Raw genomic sequence first — 20,747 nt, forward strand, 5'->3', positions numbered from 1 at the left:
GTTGTGAAATGCCCATGACTCCCTCCTACCAGCTACTGTGAGCGCTGCTTCTGCAGTATCCCCAGACCTGGAGAGCAGGAGACATGCTGGGAACTGAACCCAAGAATGCCACTGGGGCAGCCCTGCAGGAGGATGACTCAGGTAATTTGGGACTGAAAATCCAACAAAGTTACATGCCTGGGTTTTTTTTACCCATTGCCTTTTTGAAAATTGCAGCCATAATGAATGTATGTGTTCTGAGACATGGCCAGGGACATGATGACACATGTAACAGCAGACAAGCAACATTCGCAAGAACACATTAGAAAGCTTTGCTAGGGCATCAATTCCGAAACAAAGGAGCCGATGTTCAAGCAGGACAATGGAGGAAGCCAATATTTGCTGACATTTTAAATCAAGGAGAATTATCTGGATTAGCATTTGGGAGCTGACAGACATAAGGGATTCAGTGTTGCACTGAAGTTAGGGGCATTTTTGTAGCACTTAATGAATGCATGCAGAGGGAGGGACGGTAGTATTCCTGCAGTATGGTTATAGTTACAAACCTAGGTTATATGGGAGGACCAGATCATACCCTAGTATTGCAAGGTTCCATGACTAAGGGGAATTTCTGGACCAAATAAAGCATATCACACTCTTAGAACACAAAGTTTAATAGCTATTCAGAATAAAAATGGAGATTTGAGCACTGTCAACAATACAGACAGACATCACTAACCACCAAAGAAGTATGGATGCTTTCAGGGACATTCAGAATACCCTTGCCCTGCCGCCTCCTCTGTGTAACCTGTCTTTCACCGCCCTCCCCACCGTGCTGTACTCTGTTCCGGAAAGTCTGCAGTGGTGGAGAAGAATGCTGGTAGCGGGGTCACTCTTTTATTTCTGTGTATTTACCCAGCTCAGGGCCGCAAGATGCGACCCCAGTGACCTGTTGACCAGTGTCTTGAGGTTCAGTGGCCTGCCGCACAAAACATCTGAGGGGTGCGCCGTACTCCAGTCTAAGAAACCTAGTGCCTCCCCGTGCAGCACCTAGTGCTATCCGGGAGAAGGAAGCTGCCATGGCCACATCTTCAGAGATGGACCCCCCCCTTCCCTGGCAGGGGGAGGGGTGTCTGTGAGTATAAATCCAATCCTGGACTCTATCCACCTTTGCATCTTAATAAGGGACTGACCCTGCCCAGCTCTGCATCCTCATTCCATATCCTGTCTACCTCTCCATCACTCAAAAGGGATAAACAGCAGCACTAATCAAAATTAACATATAATTTTGCTTTATTGCATCACTTCAGTTTGAAACATTAAACATGAACCTATTCAGAATGCTTTGAGAAGAATCACATTCAATGTTTCATATTAAAGTGATGCATTAAAATGGTGACTCTTGACTGGTATATTTTGATTTCAGTCAGCTCTTTCTGACTGGTGGATATCTGGATAACTTTTACAAACCAGTGGAAAAGACTGACTTGTATACCTGCCGTTGAGGCTCTGGAGTTTTCACCTGTGCATCTTGCCCTGTAAATCTAAATACTCATCAAATCCCTAGGCTCATTCTGCTTCTGCACCCAACAACTGAATGACGTTGTTCAACTTTGCCTCTTACCCACTCACCATGCAATGGGGCCTGCTCTGAACATTGAAGCTGCAGCCCACTCTTTCCTTCGGTTTGTATTTCTCTACTGGAAACCTTTGTTTAAGAGTTTTCCTCTCCCTCTGTCTAATGTTTGTAGCTTTCATAACCTTTGCTCTGGAGACCACTGAACCCAAGATCCAATGTGGCATTTATTGATATGATTCATGAGATCTGCATTGCTCAGATTTAGGTTAAAGTTCTGCAGAGACCAACCCCAAAGTTGATTCATATGTTTATTAACTCTGGTTTGGAGACCCCCCTGTACCCCAGTTCTTCTTGCATACCACTCCCTTGAAACAGCAGCTGCAAGCCCCCCGGTGCTTTCTTCTCCCAAGCAGTCTAGTGTTTGCATTGCTGTTAGCCAGAAGGATAGTAAGGTCCGTCGCTGTGGTAATTGTAGTCAGGACACACTTTCTGGACCAGCCTATAGTCTATGGTATAGAAGGAGATGTAAATGCAGACAACTGTGAAAGGTTTGGAGCAGGTCCACGAGACATGAGTCTGCGTATGCTCATGGTAGCATATCTTGAATGGGTCATAGGTGCAAAGCCCTGTCTTGGTGGCTCGCTCTACCTTTTCATACTCCACCCTGCAGTTAAAGACTTTTGATTCCTTGGCCTCAATGTATATTTGCTGCTCGAGGTTAAACTCCAGCATCTTGGTTGGAGGGACCAAGCTGACTGACACGTTGCCCAGACCGGTGGAGTTGTGCCGGAAGAACACGCTGAAAGTGCCATTGCCATGATCAACCACCTTCCCCGTGATCAGCAGGTTAAGTTTTACTGTTTTTATGTTCGAGTAAAAATCTCCCCAGCCAAACATTTTCTTAATCTTGGAAGTCTTTACAATGGGTCGGCGACGGATCCTGGAGTGTGGTGCCTGACCCTGCTGAGAGAGACTCTCCAGTACGTCCCACAGCTCCGGGGTGCTGGAGAGCAGGTCCAGGATTGTGGCATTCTGAAGCGGGATGGGCGTTGCCCGGGACTTAGCGGAGGCTAAGCCCTTCTTCTTCTGCACTCTGGGTCTCTGTTGAGTTTTGCTGTCTGAATGTTCTTCTTCCTCTGAAGTCTCCTCTTGTCCACATATCACCTGAGATAAAGAGAGAGGATTGAAAATGTAGATCTACAAACCTTTTCTTCTCCTTACTCATTCCTGGTAACCTCCTCTCGCCCTTCATATCCCCAAGACCTTCTCTGGCTTTTTCACTCCCCAGTAATCTCTTCTCCCTCTAGGAACAGGTAACTCTACCCTGTTTCATCATCCCAAGTAGCCGCCTCTTCAGTTTTTTCTTATAGATTCTTGTCCTCCTTACTCACATAAACATCTTATCCCATGTAATCAGACAGATAACCTCCTCTTTACTCACATGTAATCTTGTATTCCTTATCTCTGCCCTTTCCTCCTTTCCTTCCAACTCATCCCAATATCCTTCCCTCTGCCTTACTACTACAGTGCAAGAGAGACAATCTGGGTATCCTGGGGTCACACCTCTTCTAGTTTATAATTCTCATGATCTAAAACAATCTATTTCTAGTAGTTACCTTTCCTCACACAACCCAGTTTCTCCTTATACTCTTAATGCATCTCTATCACATTTCATCTATTTCCTTTTTTCTTTGCTCTCCCTTGTCAAAACATGTTCAACTTGTTTTCTTACATAAACTATCCACCTATTTTTTTTTCTTCACTAAGTAGATGTTTGTCTCTCATTTGCTAACTTTCTCTGGGGAGGAAAATCCAAGTTCTCTCGGTTTTTTTTTCTCTGTAATTCAATTTCATATTTTGTATCTCAAATTCCCCATTCTTTTCTCAGTTGCTGCTGAGCAGTTTTTCTTTCTCTGTTTACCTTCCTTGGTCTATTTGTCCTGAGGAGATGGTGGGGGCTGGGGAGAAACAGAGGGCGAATGAGGAGGTCACAGCAAGGGGAGGAGCTAAACTAGTAATAGAGCACATTGACTGCTAATTAATTAGTTTGTGCAACAAGACAGCACTGGGACAAATTACTGGATACATTCCGACAGATAATCATCTTACAGCTGTTTATTCAGCCATTATCCTATATCTGAAAACCTTTCTACTGGCAGAAAGCCATCACTGACTAAGAGCACAGACTGAATGCCAATCCTTCTGCTCTAGGCATATATGTTCCATAGACATAAAGACTCTTCCCATTGTCCCAAGCAATGGCAACCCTAACCATTAGCCAGCTCTTCTGCTTCCGGCAGAGGAACTCCACCCGTAATATTGTGCAAGAAAACCTGCACTTCTACCCCAGGTGTTATGAATCCAGATATTCTGCCACAGACCTCACTGCCTTTAGGCATTGATGCCCACCTATCTAGAACCTAGACAAGAGATAATATTACCCTTGTAGAAGTCACTAGTGAGAGCAGCTCTGGAGGCTTATACATCTGTAAGGACATTGAGAGGATGGAAGCAGTTTAGAAAAGGGCTACTAAAATGATACGAGGCCTGGTTAAACAGCCTGCAAAGAGAGACTTAAGGCACTTAAAATGTACTCATTAAAGAAGGGATGAGGAAGTTTATTAAAAATATAAATTACAGGAAGGTGAAATCTTCCATAGAAATAGAATTTCAAAGACAAGAGCTCATGATATGAAGTTGGAGGGAGGAAGATGCAGAGGAAACATGAAAAAAATACTTCTTTACTAAGATGGTGGTAGATGCCTGGAATAACCTACCAGCAGAGATGGTAGAAACTAGTAGTGTGGCAGAATTCAAGCATGCTTGGGAGAGATACAGAGGACCGGGGAAGGAACAAGACTGGGAGGTTATAATATTGCAAACAGCTCATCTTCTCTAATATAGGAGAGAGGTGATAAGGAGAAAACAAAGAGCAGATAAAAGAAGCACAACTTAACAATACTGCAGATCCATGGGGTAACAGAGTAATGTCGGCAGATAAACACCAAATGGCCCATCCAGTCTGCCCAGCAAGCTGCTTATGGTAATAACTGCCTTCTGTTAAGAATAGTAACTGCAGCCCCATGCAGGTTACCCCCATGCCTTCTGTTAAGGGTGGTAACTGCTGCTTTGTGCAGGCTACCTCCATGCACGCCTTTCTTCATTCCAACCTCTAGGGATCCTCATCGCCGCTTCTGGGAGGGCTTTCCAGGCATCCACCACTCTCTCCGTAAAGAAATATTTCCTGATGTTGGTTCTGAGTCTTCCCCCCTGGAGTTTCATTTCGTGATCCCTAGTTCTACTGTCTCCTTTCCAATGGAAAAGGTTTGAAGTTCGTGCATCATTAATACATTTCAGGTATCTGAAGGTCTGTATCATATCTCTCCTGCATGGTACACATATTTAGATCCTTCAGAAATCTTCCAACACAGACCCAACAACATTATGGTCACCTTCTCTGGTTTGCTTCTATCCTGTCTGTATCTTTTTTTGAGATACATGTGCTCAGTTCTGGAAACGGTAACGCCTCTCACCTCTTCTCTGAAGCACTTCCGGCATCATGCTGCATCCAAGGGACATGGCTGATCTTCCTGCAGCTCTTGAGCCATTTATAGGTCTTCCTGTGACATGCTCAAATGACATCACATCTTGCCTTATATAAAGGGAGGTCCAGAACCACTACCTACTGCCTTTGCATCAGGTCCCTTGCAGATGTGCAGTGCTTGCTGCTCGGAGGTCCTGGTTTGTCCTGTGTTCCTGCTCCTTTCCTAACTCTCTCCTGTGTTCCCTCAGCCTGGTTGTTGCCTGCTCCCTTGTGTTGTCTTGATCTTTGGTTTGTCTCCTTGCTGCTGACACCAAACTGGACCTTTGCTTCTGTCTTCAGTCTGCCACAACCTTGGCCTGGACTGTGACTCTGCGTCATCAGCCATAAGTCCTGCCTGCTGCCAGAATCTGATGGCTCAAGATAGGCAGTGCAAACTTAACAGCGGCACAAGGGCTCACTATCCTTCAGCGTGATAGCACTGTACTCCAGGTGGGACTCACCTGTACAAGGGCATTATCACCTCCTTTTTCGTATTGGTTATTCCTTTCTCTATGCAACCCAGCATCCTTTAGCTATCACCTTGTCACATTGCTTTGCTGCCTTCAGATTGCCAGACACTATTTCCCTAAGGTCTCTCTCCTGGTCCGTGCACATTAGTCTTTTGCCCCCGTTGTATATAACTCTTTTGGATTGCCGCAGCCCAGATGTATGACTCTCCACTTCTTGCCATTGAATCCCAGCTGCCAATACTTTGACCACTCTTCGAGCTCTCTTAAATCACTTTTCATTCTCTCTGCTCCTTCATGCTTCTCTACTGTGTTGCATTATCTTAGTGTTATCCATAAAAGACAAATTTTACCTCCTATCCTCCTCCTCCTCAATGTCACTCACTAGGATATTGAACAGAACTGGTCCCAACATCGATCCTTGTGGCACTCCACTTAACACAGCTGTCTCTTCAAAGTAGGTTCCATTTACCATTTCACACTCTCTCCTGTCAATTAACCAGTTTGTAATCCATTCCACCCCCTTGGCACTCGTTCCCAAACTTCTCATTGTATTCATGATCTTTCTATGTAGGACTATATCAAAAGGGTTGCTGAAATCCAAGTAAATCACATCAAGTGGTCTTCCTTGACACAGTTCTCGTCACCCAATGAAAATAAATCTCTCAGATTTTTTTGACAGGACCTTCCCCTGATGAATTAATGTTGCCTTGGGTCCAGCAACCCACTGGATTATAGATAGTTCACTATCCTTTCCTTCAGCAGAGTATCCATTCATTTTCCCACCACTGAGGTGAGGCTAACTGGCCTATAGTTTCCGGCCTCCTCTTTGCTACCACTTTTGTGAAGCGGGACCACCACCGCTCTTCTCTAATCTTGTGGCACCAATCCTGTTTCCAGGGATCTATTGAACAGGTCCTTCAGCGGACCTGCTAGCACATCTCTGAGCTCCCTCAGTATCCTGGGATGAACCTCATCCAGCCCCTTGGTCTTGTCCACTTTCAATTTGCCTTGGTCCTCCCATACATTCTCTTCTGTAAATGGAGTTTCATCTACTCCATGCCCATCTACAGTCTTATTAACCAGCAAAGGTCCTCCTTCAGGGTCGTCTTTAGTGAATACCAAACTGAAGTATTTATTTAATATGCCTGCTCTTTCTTAGTCTCTCTCTACACATTGCTCCTTTTCACATTTCAATTTTACTATACTACTTCGGGCATTTCTGCTTTCTCTGATATAACCGAAAACTGCTTTGTTGCCTCACTTTACCTCTGGCAATCCTTTCTTCTGCTTAACCTTTTGCTTTCCTGATTTCTTTCCTCGTCTCTCTCTCTCTCTCAGCTCCACCAGATGTTCTTCCCTGTGTTCCTCTTTTTGGTGTGCTCTGTACTTCTTGCTGTTCTTTTTGCCTTTATTTTTTTCAGTCACTTCCTTTGAGAACCAAATTGGTTTCTTATTCCTCTTACTTTTGTTTACTTTTCTAACCTATAGATTTGTTGCCTTTGTAAAAGCTCCTTTTAATTTGGCCAACCTCTTCCAGTTTTCTAGTTCTTCATCCAGGTATGTCCCCATTGTGACGAAGTCTGTATTTTTGAAATTCAAAACTTGGATCTTCATGTTGATCTCTCTCTCTCTCTCCTGGCTGCAATGTCGAACCATACTGTCTGATGATCATTAGTGCTCAGGTGAGCACCTATCCAGACATTACAGCCAGTATCTCTACATCGAGTATCCCTCCCTCTCTCTTGTGGGTTCCATTAAACATTTGTCATCTGGGTAGCCAGACTGGAACCTGCACCTGCAACTCCCCAGAAACCAACAGGGTTGATGCTAGCAGGTTGATAGTGGCTGGCACTATCCTGCCAGGCCAAAGGAAACTAGGTGGCTGGATTCTAAGGTAACAGCTTCACCAGCTTTGGTAACTGTTTAGATTATTATAAAGTTTGATGGTGTAGGGCCCCACTAGGATCCCTACAAAAGTGTGGCCTTGTGGAAGGGCTATGCAATTAAAAAAGAGCAAAGAAGAAACCATCTATGCCACTGCACCCTCATGGGAGGCTGCTGCAATAGTTGGTTCCCATTTCTGATTTAGACAGAAATCCCTTAAAATAATTGTGGATTTTTGCCTTGAAAGTGTCTTTCTTTCCAGAGAAACCTTAGGCACAATATAGTTGAATAAGGATTTTGGGGCGGAGATTCATTTTGGAACTTAATTTAAATGGATATTTTTCCACTTTTCCTTTCCCATTTTTCTTAAGGAAACTGAAATTCTTCTACCTGTTCCCCTTTGAAAAGAGAGAGTGCCTCTTCGGCAGCTCTGTTGATGAAGGAGGCGATGATAGCTATCTGCTACCCATCACAGTTAGAGGAAAGAGGGCTGGGAGAAGGAGAGGCATTCTTAAGGCGTTTATCAATAACCGATACCAATCTGGCATAAAAAGGAGAGTAAAGCAGCTAGCTAACCAGTACAATTAGAGAAATTAAAAGAGAGAGGAGTGTAAACAGAAGAATGGATCCAATCAGAGCATCAGGAAAATTCAGGTACCAAACAGGGAACTCTAAATAGAAGGCAATATCCGTGTATAGTGTCCTGGGAATCCCTAAATTCAAGAAGGAAATAACTAGGACCCTGGTAACAGAGAAGGACTACACAGTGGATGTCTGAAGTATTTATTCATAAACTATGGATTACCAAGAAGAAAATATATCCTGTATTAGAATATCCGTATTGCACATATGCTTTATTAAAGCCTGCATGCTGGAACACCATTACTGTGTTGTCTTGTGCACTTGGAGACAGGAACATAAAATGCCCAGTATATTTCTCTCTATGGAGAATCCACTATAAGGGGGGTTAAGGAGGGTGGACATTTTTTGACTTAGCCCTGGTATTGAGTTGAGCCTTTGACTCTTACTGAGTCACCTGAGTTGGAGTAAGACATGGGCAGGGGCTCAACTACCCACAACCCGTGGCGGAAAGAGAGCAAAAACTAACCCGGATAAGGAGTGACTCCTGTAAGCTTCTACTGCTGACAGCTGGGATATGTCCTTAGCTATATGGTCCAGAAAAAGTAGGCAGACCGCGTGGGTGAACAGGTCTTTATCTGCCACGTTTCTATCAAATCTGTCAGACTAGTTGACTCTGGCAGTGACAACTTGAAAGATATAAGCTCAAGGCAAACCAAATAACTGACCCAGCCCGATTCCCCTCCTCCTGTTACTATGCCTGGGGGAGGTTGTCAGTGCTAAAGGGAGAAAAGGAGTAATGTGGGCTTGGGAGAGTTTGTTGGCACTCAGGGAGAGCAGTTGTAGCCTCCAAACTTAAAGACCTTATCATACCTGAAAAATGTAGTAAACAGTGTTGAGTTAAAATTGGGAAGGCAGTCTGCAACAAAATAAAGGCCAGCGGGCGGGCAGGATGTCTGTCTGGGCTCTCTGTTTTCAGCAGCACTTCTGGGTCTGGTGAACCCGACTGTGGGAAAGAGAAGTGGGAGGGGTTGAGGTAGGGAACGTCTTTAAATCAGCTGTGAATATTTAGTGAGGACTAAGGGACAGCAGGTGTCAAATGAGCTGCTGCAACCAAACCCAGTGGGGTTTAAATGTTCTGTTTAGAGAAAGGCAGAGCGGCTAAACTGGAGGGAACGAGGCAGAGAATGTGTCAGTGTGATCCTGCACTGCAAGCCTGAGAAACCGCCGTTCTCTCTGCACACGCCAACAGGTACTGTGATCACATACAGTGAGTGAGGGGAACCGGCCACAACTCCCATAATTGCATAGCCAATGAGGTAGGTAAAAACTGTGATTTTTGTCTGATCACACACAGGCAGAGTGAAATTGTGTCTGTGGCTTCTCAGAGAGCGAGGACGAGATGCTTGATCAAGCAAAAGATAAAATGAGGGTGAGCTGCATGCTCTGGATGTGCATGAGGACACTGAGATGCAGGCTCTGTCAGATCTCACGCACACAAACTGCTGGTCGGTCTGTCAAGCCAACTAGAGTCACTTTGGGTTAAGTGTTGGATCTTTCTAGACCTTTAAAGTGAATCTGAACCCACCATCTCTTATTCAGCAGTTTAAAGGTTACAGACATATGACTTCGTCCACCATAGAACTGAAAAAAGCTGGATTTCAGCTGGGGTTTGATTCTACTGCTATCCAAAGCAAAAGCTCATCTGATTTATTTATTTATTTTTTAATGATATAAAAATGGGAAGATCTGCAGCTGGGTCTTGCCTTGGCTGTGCCATTTAGGATCTTCCTCTCCCTCATAAGTTAACACATTTAGCAGAAAATCCATGTATCTTTCTGCAAATTTCCCTTTTGCTGAGATTGGCACCTCCTTATTTAAAAAAACTGTCCCATAATTAGTAAGCTCTATCCTGGATAAGCTAAAAGAAAAATCACTGCTGTGATTTTTGCAATTCTTTTAATGATCCTCCTCAGCAAATTCCCTCCCCCTCCTGAATCTTGGCATGCAGTCATATTTACAACAGAAACACCAATGACCTTACACAGAGTGGGATTTGATGAATTAACAGTGTGTGTGATGCCATTTATGACATCATAACCCATGTGGACTAAATCGAACCCAGTGTGTGTGAGCAACCTATCTTTTTCCACACACTTCTTACATTTAAAATAGACTGCTAAAAGGACTGCGATGATGACATCTTTACTCCCCAATTTCAGTGGCTCAAGTCTTTGGCTGCATAATGAGACGGGGGGGGGGGGGCACTGCTTACCTTTGACTGGCGGGGCCCGGGGACTGGGGAATTCCGCCAGCCTTACTGCTTTGACGGCTGGCTCCTCCCTTTATTCTTTGGCTGGTGGGGCTGGGGCCAGCTACGCTGTTTCAGTCTCCTGCTCCTCCTGCTGTTTTCCTTCTGTGTCAGTTTTCATCTGCCCTTGTGTGGAAACTTGTCCGCGAAGCTTTCTGCTGCAGGAAAGTCATGTGTGGGCACATGCACGGATGAAAAATGACACAGCTGGACAAACCATCGGGCGCAATAAGGCGCTCTTGTAGTGCTTACTGTAAAATAAATACGTAAAAAATGAGGGAGAGGTGTTTTTAAACTAGATCCTGGGGAGAACGGACTGTCGCTGAGAAGCACATTGTTAAAGCAGGGAAAATAGAGTATCCTGATAGCAAGGATATGAAGAAACCAAGGGGGCTTGGATTGATATAAATACAGAGCCAACTAACAAATGATTCTGTGATCTCCAAGTAAATTGCTATAAGGAGCTGGTTGTGAATAGGAATTAAAAAAAAAAAAGGACATTTAGATGTTTATATGCAAATGCCAGAAGCCTAAAAACTAAGACTGAAGGGTTAGAGCATCTGGCACTAAGGGCCTGATGCACTAAAAAAATTCTTCCCAATTTGTGTCTATGTGGAAAATACTTAGTACCTATTTCTTATTTTTATTTATTAAAATTTGATTTCTGCCTCTGTATTCAAGGAGCTTCAAGGTGAATTACAATATAGATCCCCAATGATATAGACATTTGAAAGACCTGGTTGGAAACAGGATAACCAATGAAACACTGATACCAGGGTGCAAAATATATCAAAATGACAGAGAGGATGAAGCTGATGATGTGGTGGCACTATATGTTAAGTCATACAGTCATGTAGGATTAAAATTCTGCAGGAAACAGGCTGCATTCTGAAATCTCTATGGACAGGGAAGAGTACAGCAGTGGGGATATAGTACTGTCCATCTGACCAGGGTGGTGAGACAAGACTGTGAAATGCTAACAGGGATTAGACAGGCTACTGAAGTTGGAAACACAATAATAATGGGAGATTTCAATTACTCTAATGTCAATGGAATGAATGTCTCTTCAGGGCATACTTTGGAGATAAAGCTTCTAGATGCCATAAATAACTGTTTCTGGTCCTGGACCTGGCGAGAGGAAAAGCAACCTTAGAGCTAGTTCTCAGTTGCATGCAGGATGACGATGGAGCCACTTGGCAATAAAGATCATAACACAATCAAAATTTGACATATTTACTGGAGGGAGAATTATAAATAAAACTACAACAGTAACCTAAATTTAACTTTAAAAAAGGAGGTTCTGATAAAACGAGGAAGTTGGTAGGATGGAGTCTGGGTGGAGCCTAGGTCCTTCTTCCAGTGACCTGGTTTGGCCACTGTTAAGAGACAGCATATGGGTTCAATGGATCATTGATCTGACCCAGTACTTTTGTACTCAAGATTGCAATGTATTGAATGCCACCCAATGGCAAATATCAGACAATGGAGGCAGCAAGAACTGCAATCATTTGTGCTCATATCTAATTGAAGTTAAATTATCCAGGAAAATCATGCTAAGGTCCTCACCTCTTGTTCTCATGAGAACATAAGAACAAGCCATGCTGGGTCAGACCAAGGGTCCATCAAGCCCAGCATCCTGTTTCCAACAGTGGCCAATCCAGGTTACAAGTACCTGGCAAGTACCCACTGAGTATTTACTAGCTACCACTTCTCTATGTAGTCTTTGCCCAGTAGTTCCCCTGCGCTTTTCTGGGGCTTTCCATTCAATGGGAGCCTTCATTTACAATTTACCTCAAGGTTTTCTCTCCCATTTTTTACTCTGTTCCCCCCCCCCCCCCCCCCACACACACACTTTTTCTCCCCACCCCACCACCACTCTTGTCTATTCCAACTATTGCAGCAAAGGTCTGTGACAGGGATCCCCTCTAAAACGTGTGCGTCCGCGGGTCCTGCACTTGCACGATGGTTGAGACTCACCACTAAGGGGCTCTGAATGCTGCAACTTTAGCCCCAGCCAGCCTGAAAGGCAGACGTCTGGTTTGAGCATTAAAATCCTGGCACTGGTTTGAGCATTAAAATCCTGGCACTTTTAAACCCCTAGCCTGTGCCCAGGAGCAGGAACAAAAGGCAGTCGGTCACTTTCCTGTTTCTCAGCTAATTTAATTTTTGTTTGTTAAAGGGAAGCTTCTTCCAAAAAAAAAAAAAAGCGTAGTTTTGCTTCTGTACATTAAGTAAGGTGTGCTAGATAAATTATCATTTCTGATGAGAGTAAGAGGCACTGCTATAGCCAGTTTGTTTCTGTTCTCAGCTTATAAAACAAACTATAATTTTCCCATTACCCTACTGGTTATGTGGTCATCGGCATTATGGAAATTATTTCCTTTTTAACATCAAAATGTCTGCTTTGAATAGAGAAGTCAAGGCCCAAGCATCTATAAGTCTTCCTGGTGCATCTGGGCTCCTGCTGGGTGCTCACTCAGGCCACCTACAGCAGCTTTTACACATAACTGAGCCCTTCCCTGGGGCTCTAATGTTATTTCACAGTTACAAGCAGACTTAAAAGGGTACAGCAAAGTTATCAATTTCTGTATTTTTGAGACTTGATGGAGGGCGGTGCAACACTGCACTCTCTACAATGCCTACTCACCCCCAACTATCATGATCCCTACACCCTCCTGATGCAGGCACTTCTCACTCTGCCCAGTGCTACCCGATTCCACATTCCCTGAGCCTCTCAATCCATAACCCCCACACCTCCCGCTGGTGGCCTGTGGACTTCTGACTCTGCTTAGCCTTAGCCCAGCTTCTTTTATCAGCCCCCCCAATCCTTAACCCCTTCACCTCCCCTCGTTGTGGTTGTAGGGAAAGCTGCAGCATTAAAGAACTTTGCTTCTGCTTCCAAGTTAGAAACCCGCTGCTGTGTAGAACCGCAGGAAGCCTAGACATCATCGGTGCATAGATGACCGCTACTTCTCACCCCCCAGGGGCAAGACCTTAACCCCCTCTACAGCTGCTCTCAATCGCCCAACCCGAGAGAGCGGGATCTTTGCAGAAGTTCTCTCCTCCCGCCTGCTGAACTTTCCCCCGATCTAAGGCTTGCTTTTTCTCTTCCTCCGGGGGGGGGGTCCACCAACCCGGGCTGCTCAGCAAAGCCTCGCAGCCTGACTCACCAGATAAATGCTGCCCTGGACGAGGAAGATAAAGCAGCAGTGAGTCAGCTGCATGGTCCCGCTCTCCTCCTCCGATGCCTGCGGAACGGGTGCTCGGCGGCTCACAGGCTCCCTCCCTGCATCCTCCAGGCGACGAGGGCACGCACCCCCCGGCTGTCCCTTGGCTTGCAGAGGAGCCGGAAGGCGAGCTGGGGCTCCGAGGGAGGTCCCGGGCAGCAGAAGCAGCAGGTAGGTGTGTTCCGGGCTGTTTACCGCTTGCCTCTGTGTGTGTGCGTGTGTGCGCGCGCTTTAACGCTTTCCTCGCGCAGCGCTGCTGCTGCTGCTGCTGCTTGGCCGTGGCAGATGTTCTCCCGCTGAAGGGGGAGGGGCCGTGGATGGCCCACCAGCTGCTGCTGCTCGGTGAGCGCACGCCGCCTGACATTAGCCCCTCGCCAGCGGCGGGCTTGCTGAGTGAGCATGTGCGCGCTGCACACACACACACACACACACACGCACGGACCTGCGAGCTGAGGAGCCGCCGCCGCCGCACTGGGGCCAGCCCCAAGCCCCAGCTCGCGGACAGGAGGGTGCCAAGTTTGCTGAATACGGGTTTTTTTTGTCGTTTTCGATCCCAGTTGTTTTTTTTTAACGTACGGCTGGGGCTTGCAGGCTGAAGGGTACAATCTTATACCCCCCATGGGCCTGCCAGCTAATTTTCAAGGGAGAAAGTCCCGGCAGAGGACATGCAGGCGTTTTGTTTTTTTCCCCACCCATGCACTTTGCTCCTGGCTTGTACTTTCTCTCCCTCGGCTGACCCCCACCCCTTTTCCCAATGCAGCTAAAACTATGGAGAAGGTGAATAATGTCCCTACCAGGAGGGTGCGCGCATTCGTTTTTGTTTCATTTTGATGGATTTGTTTTTAATTTGATTTTCTTTTTCCATTTCATATTTTGTTTTTACATAAGAACATAAGAAATTGCCGGGCTGGGTCAGACCAAGGGTCCATCAAACCCAGCATCCTGTTTCCAACAGAGGTCAAAACCAGGCCACAAGAACCTGGCAATTACCCAAACACTAAGAAGAACCCATGCTTCCGATGCAATTAATAGCAGTGGCTATTCCCTAAGTAAAATTGATTAATAGCCCTTAATGGACTTCTCCTCCAAGAACTTTTCCAAACCTTTTTTGAACCCAGCTACACTAACTGCACTAACCACATCCTCTGGCAACAAATTCCAGAGCTTAATTGTGCATTGAGTGAAAAAGAATTTTCTCCGATTAGTCTTAAATGTGCTACTTGCTAACTTCATGGAATGCCCCCTAGTCCTTCTTTTATTCGCAAGTGTAAATAACAGATTCACATCTACTCGTTCAAGACCTCTATCATATCCCCCCTCAGCCATCTCCTCTCCAAGCTGAACAGCCCTAACCTCTTCAGCCCTTCCCCACAGCCCTATTTGGATGAAAAAATGCAAACAAAAGGGAAAAGACAATGAAAACTACCTCCACCCCAATTCATCCCATCCCCCCCCCCCCCCCAAAGATCTTCTTATCCCTACTATTTACAGCTGTAAGATTGACTGGGGATTGCCCCTGCCCTCTGAAGATCCAAGGAAGCTGAGGAGCAGGGGATTGAGGAAGAGCCTGGGAGGAGTTTGGGGAGGGGGTTTGCATGATACCATTTTTTTAATTAAATGAGTTTAATTCCTATTTGTTTCAATTTCTTTTAAAAAATCAAATGAAACAAAATGGGAAACCTTGCTAAAACTTCCCATTTGGTATCCAGTGCATGCCCAGCCCTAGTGCATACTCTGAGGGAATCAATTTTCAAACCTGCCGTTTACACCTGCAATTGCCCTCTAAATGATGCGCTTCCTGTACAGTGAGTCCCTCAGGTTAACTCTGTGGTTTGATGCCATTCTCCCTGTGCATTCCTTCCATAGCCTCACTGGATGCCCGACACACGGGCCGATACAGTAAAGTCCGCGGGAGAGCGGGCAAATGCCCGCTCTCCCGGCGCATGCACAGGCCACTCTCCCGTTTGCACGATTCAGTATGCAAATTAGGCCTGGCGGTAAAAACGGGTAAAAGGAGGCACTAGAGACACTAGCGTGTCCCTAGCGCCTCTTTTTGGACCGGAGCAGCGGCTGTCAGCGGGTTTGACAACCGACACTCAATTTTGCCAGCATCGGTTCTCAAGCTCGCTGACAGCCACGGGTTCGGAAACCAGACACCAGCAAAATTGAGCGTCCGGTTTTCGAGCCACGGGCAGACTTCAATTTTTTTTTTTTAACTTTTGGTAACTTTCGGGACCTCCGACTTAATATCGCCATGATATTAAGTCAGAGGGTGCACAGAAGAGCAGTTTTTACTGCTTCTCTGTGCACTTTCCCAGTGCCCAAAGAAATTAGCGCCTACCTTTGGGTAGGCGCTAATTTCTGAAAGTAAAATGTGCGGCTTGGCTGCACATTTTCCTTTCTGAATTGTGCGGGAATACCTAATAGGGCCATCAACATACGTTTGCATGTTGCGGGTGCTATTAGGTTTGGGGGGGTTGGTCGCGCATTTTCGACCACTTACTGAATAAGGGGTAACGCTAGCACGTCAAACACGCATCCAATCGAGGGTTAACAGTGCGCTCCGTCAGAGCGCACTGTACTGTATTGGCCCGTTAGTAAGTAACAGAGTCCTTTTCACTTGTTCATGCCTCTTCCATTTCTCCTTTCAGTTGTCTCTTTTCCAGGCGGAAGTGCCCCAGTCTGTTCCTTTTCATCTCATGCAGCCATTATTCCAGACCCCTGGTTCTTTTTTAGGGGTACTCTGGCCTTTCTGTGAGGGGCGACTTGCAGTGCACACACAGTGTTCCTGATGTGGGTGCCCCATGGGTTTGTAAAATATAATGTTTTCCATTTTGCTTGTAAATTCTAGCACTCTGGTTCTGCCTTTTTGCTTGCCACTGCACATTGGGCCAGTATTTTATAGAGAATTATCCACAAGGACTCCAAGGTTTTTTGGAGTTGCTGTGGAGGGGTAATGGCCAGAATACAACCTGAGTGAAAAGTTCAGATTCTTTCTCCCATGAACATTACTTAGTACATATCTGTAGTGAAACAAATCTGTCACTTTACTGCCTGCTCACTCGGTTTTATGAAACCATTTGTAGCTCTCCACCATCACCTTTTGGTTTAGATTATCCAAAGTAATTTTTATCTGCAACTTTTCGGTTTTCTTGTTTATTCCCTTTTCAAGACCAATGATTAATGTTATGAATAGCGCTGGCCCCGGCACAGATCCTTGTGGGACAGCACCATTAACTTTCCTGCACTGGGAATTATGACCACTTAATCCTACCCTTGGTTTCTTGTTGTTACTCGAGTTTCTGATCCACGAGAGGACTTTTCCTCTGATTCCAAGGCAACACGGTCTCATTAAGAAGCTGATTTATGCAAAAGCACAAGATAAAGAAAATGTATTCTGAGAGAGGACTGAGCTGTGATCCTGTTGGAGGGAGGGAGGGAGCGGAAAAGGAAAAGCCGGATAGAGAAGGAGAGGATGCTAGGAGGAAAGTTAGAGTATGGTCGTTGCTCCAGAGGAGCACAAGCAGGTCTCTGTTTTCAGGATATGTACAATCAATATTCATGAAATCATGAAGTTTGTTGGATGGACTCGGATTTGTTAAAGCATATTTAAAGGGTGGTTTTTACATTCTGGATCAGAGAGATCCTGAAAGCAGGACCGGTTTGACATTGGTTTCTGAATTATATTTCCAGATGCAGCTGATTGGGTGGGGGTGAAACAGATCCTGCACTGCACACCTGGGGTGTGGGTCAAGCTGATTGCTCTGAATGGTCACAGCTGAGGCACACAGTAGATGGAACTTAACCACACAGTTATCCAATCACGACACTCCATTTCTGAATGTCCCTTTATTATGGATAGGGGATATCCCAGGGCAGGGCATGGGTCGTAAAAATGTAAGTATGTGCATCATGGGGGAGGGATAGCAGCTCCGTATCTTGAAGACTGCCAAGTGGTCTGATTTTTCAATTTTATCAAGGTATGCAAATTAACCTGACTCACACCGAATGTATGCAAATATCCACACTGAATATTCATGAGATCGTGGTAAACAGACCATAGTAACATAATATAAAATGACAGCAGAAAAAGACCCAAGTGGTCCATCCAGTCTGCCCAGCAAGCTTTATCCTTTTTATTTATTTTTATTCTGTTAAGGGTAGTAACTGCTGCTCCATGCTCTCTGTCAAAGGCAGCAACTGCCGCACTGTGCAGGTTACCCCTCATCTTCACTTCCATCCTTTAGCCACTAGGGAACCTCTGAATTCCATTACAGTTCTCATCTTCAGGAAGGGCACCACACTTTCCATTAAGAAATATTTCCTGACGTTCCTGAGTCTACTCCCTTGGAGCTTCAAATTTTGACCCCTAATTCTGCAGCTTTCTTTCCATTGAAAAAGACTCGATTCCCATGTGGCCTTTGTGGATCAGATTTGACCGTCCTTAGTCATTAACAGACTGAGCCAGTCCATCCCCAGTAACACAGCTGTAGGACAGGGGTAGGCAACTCCAGTCCTTGAGTGCCACAAACAGGTCTGGTGTTCAGGATATTTGCAATGACTTACTTTATTTATTTATTTTTGATTTTTATATACTGGTGTTCCTGTATGAAATACAAATCACATCGGTTTACATTGAAACATTGAAACAGAGAAAAAGGAATTCGCCCGGAGACGGTACATGGAACAGGGGGAACAAAAACTTGGATAGGGGGAACTATTCTAGCTTAAATTATGTATTAGATCATAAAACTAAACCAACATTACATCTTAAGGCAGAGCCCAAAAGGAAATACTGGTCCCAGGGAGTTTTCCTGAGCAGGGGATTAAGAAAGCAGGCTCAGGAGGGAACAGAGAGGCCCTGGGGTGGAGGAAGGAAGGCAGAAATCCTGCTGTGTGTGCGTTGGAAGCCTTGATTTATGCTGCTGAGGTAAGCAGGCTGTGCCTGTTATTCTTTACTGTGATTAAAGCATTTTCTGAGGAGAAGAGCTGGAGTCCAGGCTGTTCTGAATGTAAACCGGTGTGATATCTCAATTGAGATGAATGTCGGTATATAAAAAAATATATATATATAATAATAAAACCTAAGACCGCTCACATAGCAAGGGGGGTAATAAAACAAACAAAAATAGCTTAAATTACTTCTGAAAATGTCAGCCTCCCCACGGGGTTTGCAATTTCCTTTTGAAAATCCTGCAGTGGCTGCAGTCATGGGCATTTTTTTTTTTTTTTTTTTTTACCCATCATACTTTACAGTAGCAAAGCATGTGTGGTGAACAATGTTCGGGGATAGGAGAATGAAATCTCCACATGTACTTGAATGGCCCTATCCTAACCCAGCCTTCAGCGCCTCCCTTTTCCCCATGGAAAAAGTACACTCACTGTTGACAGTTCACATACTTTTACCAACAGAGAGGTGGGGGGTAGCGTTCAAAAGAGTCATCTTGTTACCGGTGATTTCAGTTAAATTATCTAATTGAAAGGATGCTCAAAAAAATAGGTATTGAGCATTCCCTTAAATTCTTGGTACAGTTTGTAGGACACAAGGTCATTGGGGACGCGTTTCGGAGATCTGGTGCAGCAACCGAGAAGGCCCACCCCTTAGTCTCGGCAAGCTGAGCCTGCCGAAGTGTAGGCAAATTCAATAGTCTTCTTTCAGCAGATCAAAGAGCTCTGTAGGAATTATATACTGGTAAAAGAGCATTTGCCCAGGGAAAGAAGTAAAATGCAAGAACCAAAGGTAACACTTTGTACCTGACATGTGATTGTACTGGGTGCCAGTGTAGTCCCTGGAGCTCAGAGGATATATGGTTCCGTGATGAAAGACCTGAAATTAATCTGCAACATTTGTAGGGCTTTAAGGGATGATGCTTGTAAACCAATATACAATGAATTGCAATAGTCTAACAAAGGTATATTAAAGCCTGGGTGACGGTCCTGAAGTTTGCCAGAAACAAAGGCTAAATGTTACATAACACCCGTAATTTAATATAACAGAGCAAAAGACAGCTAAAATTTGATTTTTAAAAGAAAGTTTGGTATCAATGAAAATGCCCAGACTTTTAATCACGGGGGAAACAGGCACAGTATAATTCTCGATTGCTGAGGTTTGGTCATTGCATTAAGCTGCAAAACTAAAATGTCAGTTTTAGCAGTATTTAAAGCTAACTTATTATGGGTCAACCATTGATGAACCGCAGAGACACAACAGGAGATTAGCGCAAACGTTTCCTCCCATGATGATCCCATTTGGATGTAAAATTGTATGACATCAGCATACAATTAATTTGAATGTGCTTGAAAAAGTTATTAGTTTTTACCTCTCTGGCAAGCTTTTTCTCAAAGTCTATCTTGACCCTAACTACTAGAGATGTGCATTCATTACCTCTGTTTCGGTGGGTGTGTACATACCTCACCAACTTTCTAGTACACGTGAGAGGGAAAATAGATAGTGTGAGTGAATCTCATTATTAAAAATACATGCATACTTTCCATTTCCCGTGTGTACTAGAAAGTTGGCGAGGTATACAAGTACCTGCCGAAATGGAAGTGACAAATGCACATCCCTATTAACTACTGTTTTATATCTAACTTGCCCGTGCTTATGCTCTTGTCTTTTATCATTATTTTGGTCTGCTTCCCATTTCTTGAATGATATGGCTTTAGCCTTAATTGCCTCCTTTACCTCACTATTAAACCACGCTGGTAATTGTTTGGTCTTCCTTCAACCTTTTTTTTTTTAATGCATGGAATACATTTTATCTGGCTTCCAAAATGGTATTTTTAAATCATGTCCACATCTCATGCAAACTTTTAACCTTTGCAGTCACTCCTTTTAGGATTTTTTTAAAACGAATTTTCTCATGCTATCACAGTCTTGCTTTTTAAAGTTATATTACTGTAGTTTTACTTAATTTCCTGCTTCCAATGATTATGCCAAACCTGATTGCATTCTGATTGCTATTGCTTTGTGGCCCTTCCACAGTATTACCCCATATCAGGTCATACATTCTGCTGAGGTCTAGATTTAAGATGTCCCTCTCATTGGTTCTAGGACCAGCTGCTCCATGAAGCAGTCACTTATGGCATCTAAAACCTTAACCTCTCTAGCATGTCCCAGTGAGACACTGACCCA

At 44.6% G+C, this 20,747-nt stretch overlaps 1 protein-coding gene across 1 annotated transcript; it reads right to left on the minus strand.

Moving 5' to 3' along the window:
- Nucleotides 1-598: 598 nt before the first annotated feature.
- Nucleotides 599-13,684, minus strand: NXPH3 (neurexophilin 3). Its single transcript, XM_029573971.1, has 2 exons — nt 13,556-13,684; nt 599-2,722 (listed from the first exon to the last, which is right to left on the minus strand). Exons 1-2 carry the CDS (start codon nt 13,607-13,609, stop codon nt 1,991-1,993), a joined length of 786 nt encoding a protein of 261 aa, XP_029429831.1. The 5' UTR covers nt 13,610-13,684; the 3' UTR covers nt 599-1,990.
- Nucleotides 13,685-20,747: the final 7,063 nt, after the last annotated feature.

The sequence above is a fragment of the Rhinatrema bivittatum genome, chromosome 12 (genome assembly GCF_901001135.1).
Source record: "Rhinatrema bivittatum chromosome 12, aRhiBiv1.1, whole genome shotgun sequence".
Taxonomy (NCBI): Eukaryota; Metazoa; Chordata; class Amphibia; order Gymnophiona; family Rhinatrematidae; genus Rhinatrema; species Rhinatrema bivittatum.